The sequence below is a fragment of the Lotus japonicus genome, chromosome 5, assembly GCF_012489685.1.
Source record: "Lotus japonicus ecotype B-129 chromosome 5, LjGifu_v1.2".
Classification (NCBI taxonomy): domain Eukaryota; kingdom Viridiplantae; phylum Streptophyta; class Magnoliopsida; order Fabales; family Fabaceae; genus Lotus; species Lotus japonicus.
The window spans coordinates 61,246,113-61,249,393 of NC_080045.1; the positions used below are offsets into that span (position 1 = coordinate 61,246,113).

A 3,281-nucleotide genomic window follows, 5' to 3' on the forward strand; every position below is an offset into this window, starting at 1 on the left:
GGACGTTGCTTATTTTATGCGATTTTGTCTTAATGTTGATTTAGTTGTTTGCTAAGAAAATCAAATATGTGCATTAACATTCTTGGTTTAAAATACTTCAATTTAATTTTTGCATTTTTTTTAAAGGGTGTATTGTGACTACATGTGGGCGAATAAGAAGCATATGTATAAAAGGTCTATGTAGTTCAACACATAAATATATCTTTCAACCACTTACCTCCATTATACTCAAATTTTCTAAAGTAATTATTTGAACTATATCTCACAAAGAACTTGGGTTAATAGCATGTGCCTCCCTCTTCCTTCATCATTCTAGGCAATGTGAAAATTCTTCAAAAGAGTTTTTTTTACCCCCCTCTTCATTTACCATACTAGGCGATGTGAGATTTGTTCCACCATTACAATCAACTCCAACAATCTCAACGTTAATTGTAATGGATGCATCTTTCATCTTCATTCACTACACCGACAATCTAGTTCTCATTACCCATACTCCATCCTAAAAAGAACATTTCACGTATTAAACCATTTTAAGAATTTCTATATTCTCTAAAGTTCTTCTCGACATCACCCCAATAGATATGCCTCTAGAATGGCGAGACTTGATTATATTTAGAACAATTTCTTGGTGGATATATTCAGTATTCTTTATTCTATATTTCTTCTTGAATAAGTTTCTAATTGGCGCAAAGTTGAAAACCACTCCATGATTCTAAAGTATTATATGACCATGAAACAATAGATCACCATCACCTCACACCTTTATTAAATAGACCAATAAAATATGGTTATGATGTTGTTTAGGTTACATGCACACAATTCATATAAAATAAAACAATGGGATATTTTATAATTTGGGTTTAGCCTTATTTGCAGGCTTGCAGCAGTTGAAATGTTATAATCAGAATGATGAAATCACAAGTTCAAAGTGGTCATATCCATCCATACTAATATTACAGTTAACAAAAGGACAATTACAGAACACATAATGTTTAATTAGAACATTGGTTTTAGACAGATAACTGAGGACTTGAACTAGTTAAGTAATTATAGTTATACTTTTCCCTATTCAACATGTGTAAGTTACAAAGGTTCCCCATGACTACTTTTAAATTTTATTTTAATTTACCTATGAAAAGCTTAGGCATCATTCTAAAGCATAAAAAGCTGGTTCTGCTTAATTTTTTCTGAATTCTTAATGTCCTACATCTGATTAGTATGCATGAACCTACTGGAATTTCTTGAATGTGTTTTGTTAATTGTTATTTAGACCCAAACCCTTTATGAAAATTTTAAAGCGACAAATGATTAAAAGGGAAAGGTGAGGTTAACTACTTGTGAAACAGGACATCATGGGTATGGTGGGGGCTCACATTCTTGTATCTCTTTTCTGACTTTTCCAATTTCCAATTATTAAAATTTATTTATGTGTGATGTGGTACTTGCTCACATCATCTCTTAACTATGAGGTTGGGGTTCAATCATTGCTAATGAAAATTGAGCATAATTTTTTGTCGGCGATTACCGCTCAATACAAGCACCCGCGGCAAGGGAATTATATACTATTGTTGTTGATACCATACTAAAAAAAATGCAGACCCATGACCAATACTTGGAGAGAGATGGTATATTAAGGAGTGTGTGTGTGTTATACAAGTCAGAATATATGTTGAAATAAGAGGAGTTCCTTTGCTAGTAGCTAAAGCCTCTTTTATATACCCTTCTCTTACACCGTCAAATTTTCCAATTCTCTTACACAGACATGGAAACTTCTCAGCCTCTTTCTATTGAAAGTTTCTCTTATAGTTGGTTAGTGAACCTGAAGCCAACACTAGAAAGCCTAGATAGCTCCCTGAGAACTTCTCTTGATGCATATGATGAAGCTTCCTTCATTCAAATGGACCCAAGGATGCCACCCTCTAAAAGATTCTTCAAAAATTCACAAGATTGCAAATTTGACTTTCCAATTTCACAGTCCCCTCTTTCTCTTGTTCATGCTGATGAACTCTTCTCCAATGGTTACCTCACAACTCTTTTTGATGAATCTTTGAAGATGGAAGAATTTGAGACCTCAGACTCATCTTCACATGCTTCACAAAGTACTGTGCTTCCTGCAGGACACTCTAGATGCCCTTCCTTGAAAAGATGCAGAACATTATCAAGGACAGTATATCACAAATATCTGAATTTCTTGAAGTCTTTGAGTAGAAGATTAAGGGGTCACAAATCAGGTTCAAAAAAAACTGAAACTGTTGCTAAAAGAGGTGAAGCAGTGAGGAATAGGAGATACTATTCAGAAACATCTCCAAGAATCAGTGAAGCTTTCTCTGCTGATAATTGGAGAAAGTCTTGTGATTCTGAAAGCTCAATATATGAGGCTGTTCTCCATTGCAAAAGATCCTTTGGTATGTATATACAAGTTTAATTTAATTAACATGGATATGAATTATGCTTCATCTGTTTCCTTCTCTTTAAAGAATTTTATAGATTTTCTGAAGCACTAACATTGACATTTTAACACTTTTTTTATGGCAGAGAGTGAGAGAGAATGAGTTAAGCATTGCTGCAAAAGGGGTGAAGGTGAAGATGAATTACAAGAGATTAAATTTGATCTACTGTTGCTGTAAATGTTTTCATACTTTGAGGGAAAGAAAGAAAATGCCACTTCAATGTTGTTGTGCCTAAGCTTTTTTCACTTGTTGTGACAGTTTTAACTTTTTTCAATTTGTGGTGTCATATGGTTCACTGTGGATTTAAATTAAATTAAAAGAAGAATAAGAAAGAAGAAAACAAGGAAATGAAAGAAGAACAACAATCCCATGTGAGCTGAAGATGTATAAGGCCAAATAATTATAGGCCACTCAAAGGGAAATAACATGTGGTTGGTCTATCATTATTCAAGTTATGCACTTAATTTGGTCCAAAAAAAGGAAAAGAAACAAAACTATGGAGTCAAATTTGGGAAAAAATGATACAGTTGAAATTTTCTTTTGTCTGGTTAGTACGGGGAAGAACACTTACTACAAAAGAGAATTTGCTTTTTCAATTAGAATGTAAGCTAAAAGAATCCTTGTATGTTGGTCAGTTTATGGATCCTTTAGATAAGGTTTATAAAATCCCAATTTAAGAGCATATATTTATTATTTTCTTCATCTGAATGTGAAGTAAAGAAAAAATATAAGAAAATTTTGATTTTCTAGTAAATTAAGAAAGCATTGAGTGATGTTTGGAATATTGTAAAACTAGACAACTTTAGTCAGAAAACATTATTGAGAAGTAAG

The 3,281-nt window shown here is 32.9% G+C and overlaps 1 protein-coding gene across 1 annotated transcript; it reads left to right on the top strand.

Moving 5' to 3' along the window:
• The first annotated feature begins 1,581 nt into the window (after positions 1-1,581).
• On the top strand, positions 1,582-2,685 carry LOC130718106 (probable membrane-associated kinase regulator 6). The gene is made up of 2 exons (XM_057568572.1): positions 1,582-2,405; positions 2,536-2,685. Exons 1-2 carry the CDS (start codon positions 1,763-1,765, stop codon positions 2,550-2,552), a joined length of 660 nt encoding a protein of 219 aa, XP_057424555.1. The 5' UTR covers positions 1,582-1,762; the 3' UTR covers positions 2,553-2,685.
• The last annotated feature ends 596 nt before the right edge of the window (positions 2,686-3,281 follow it).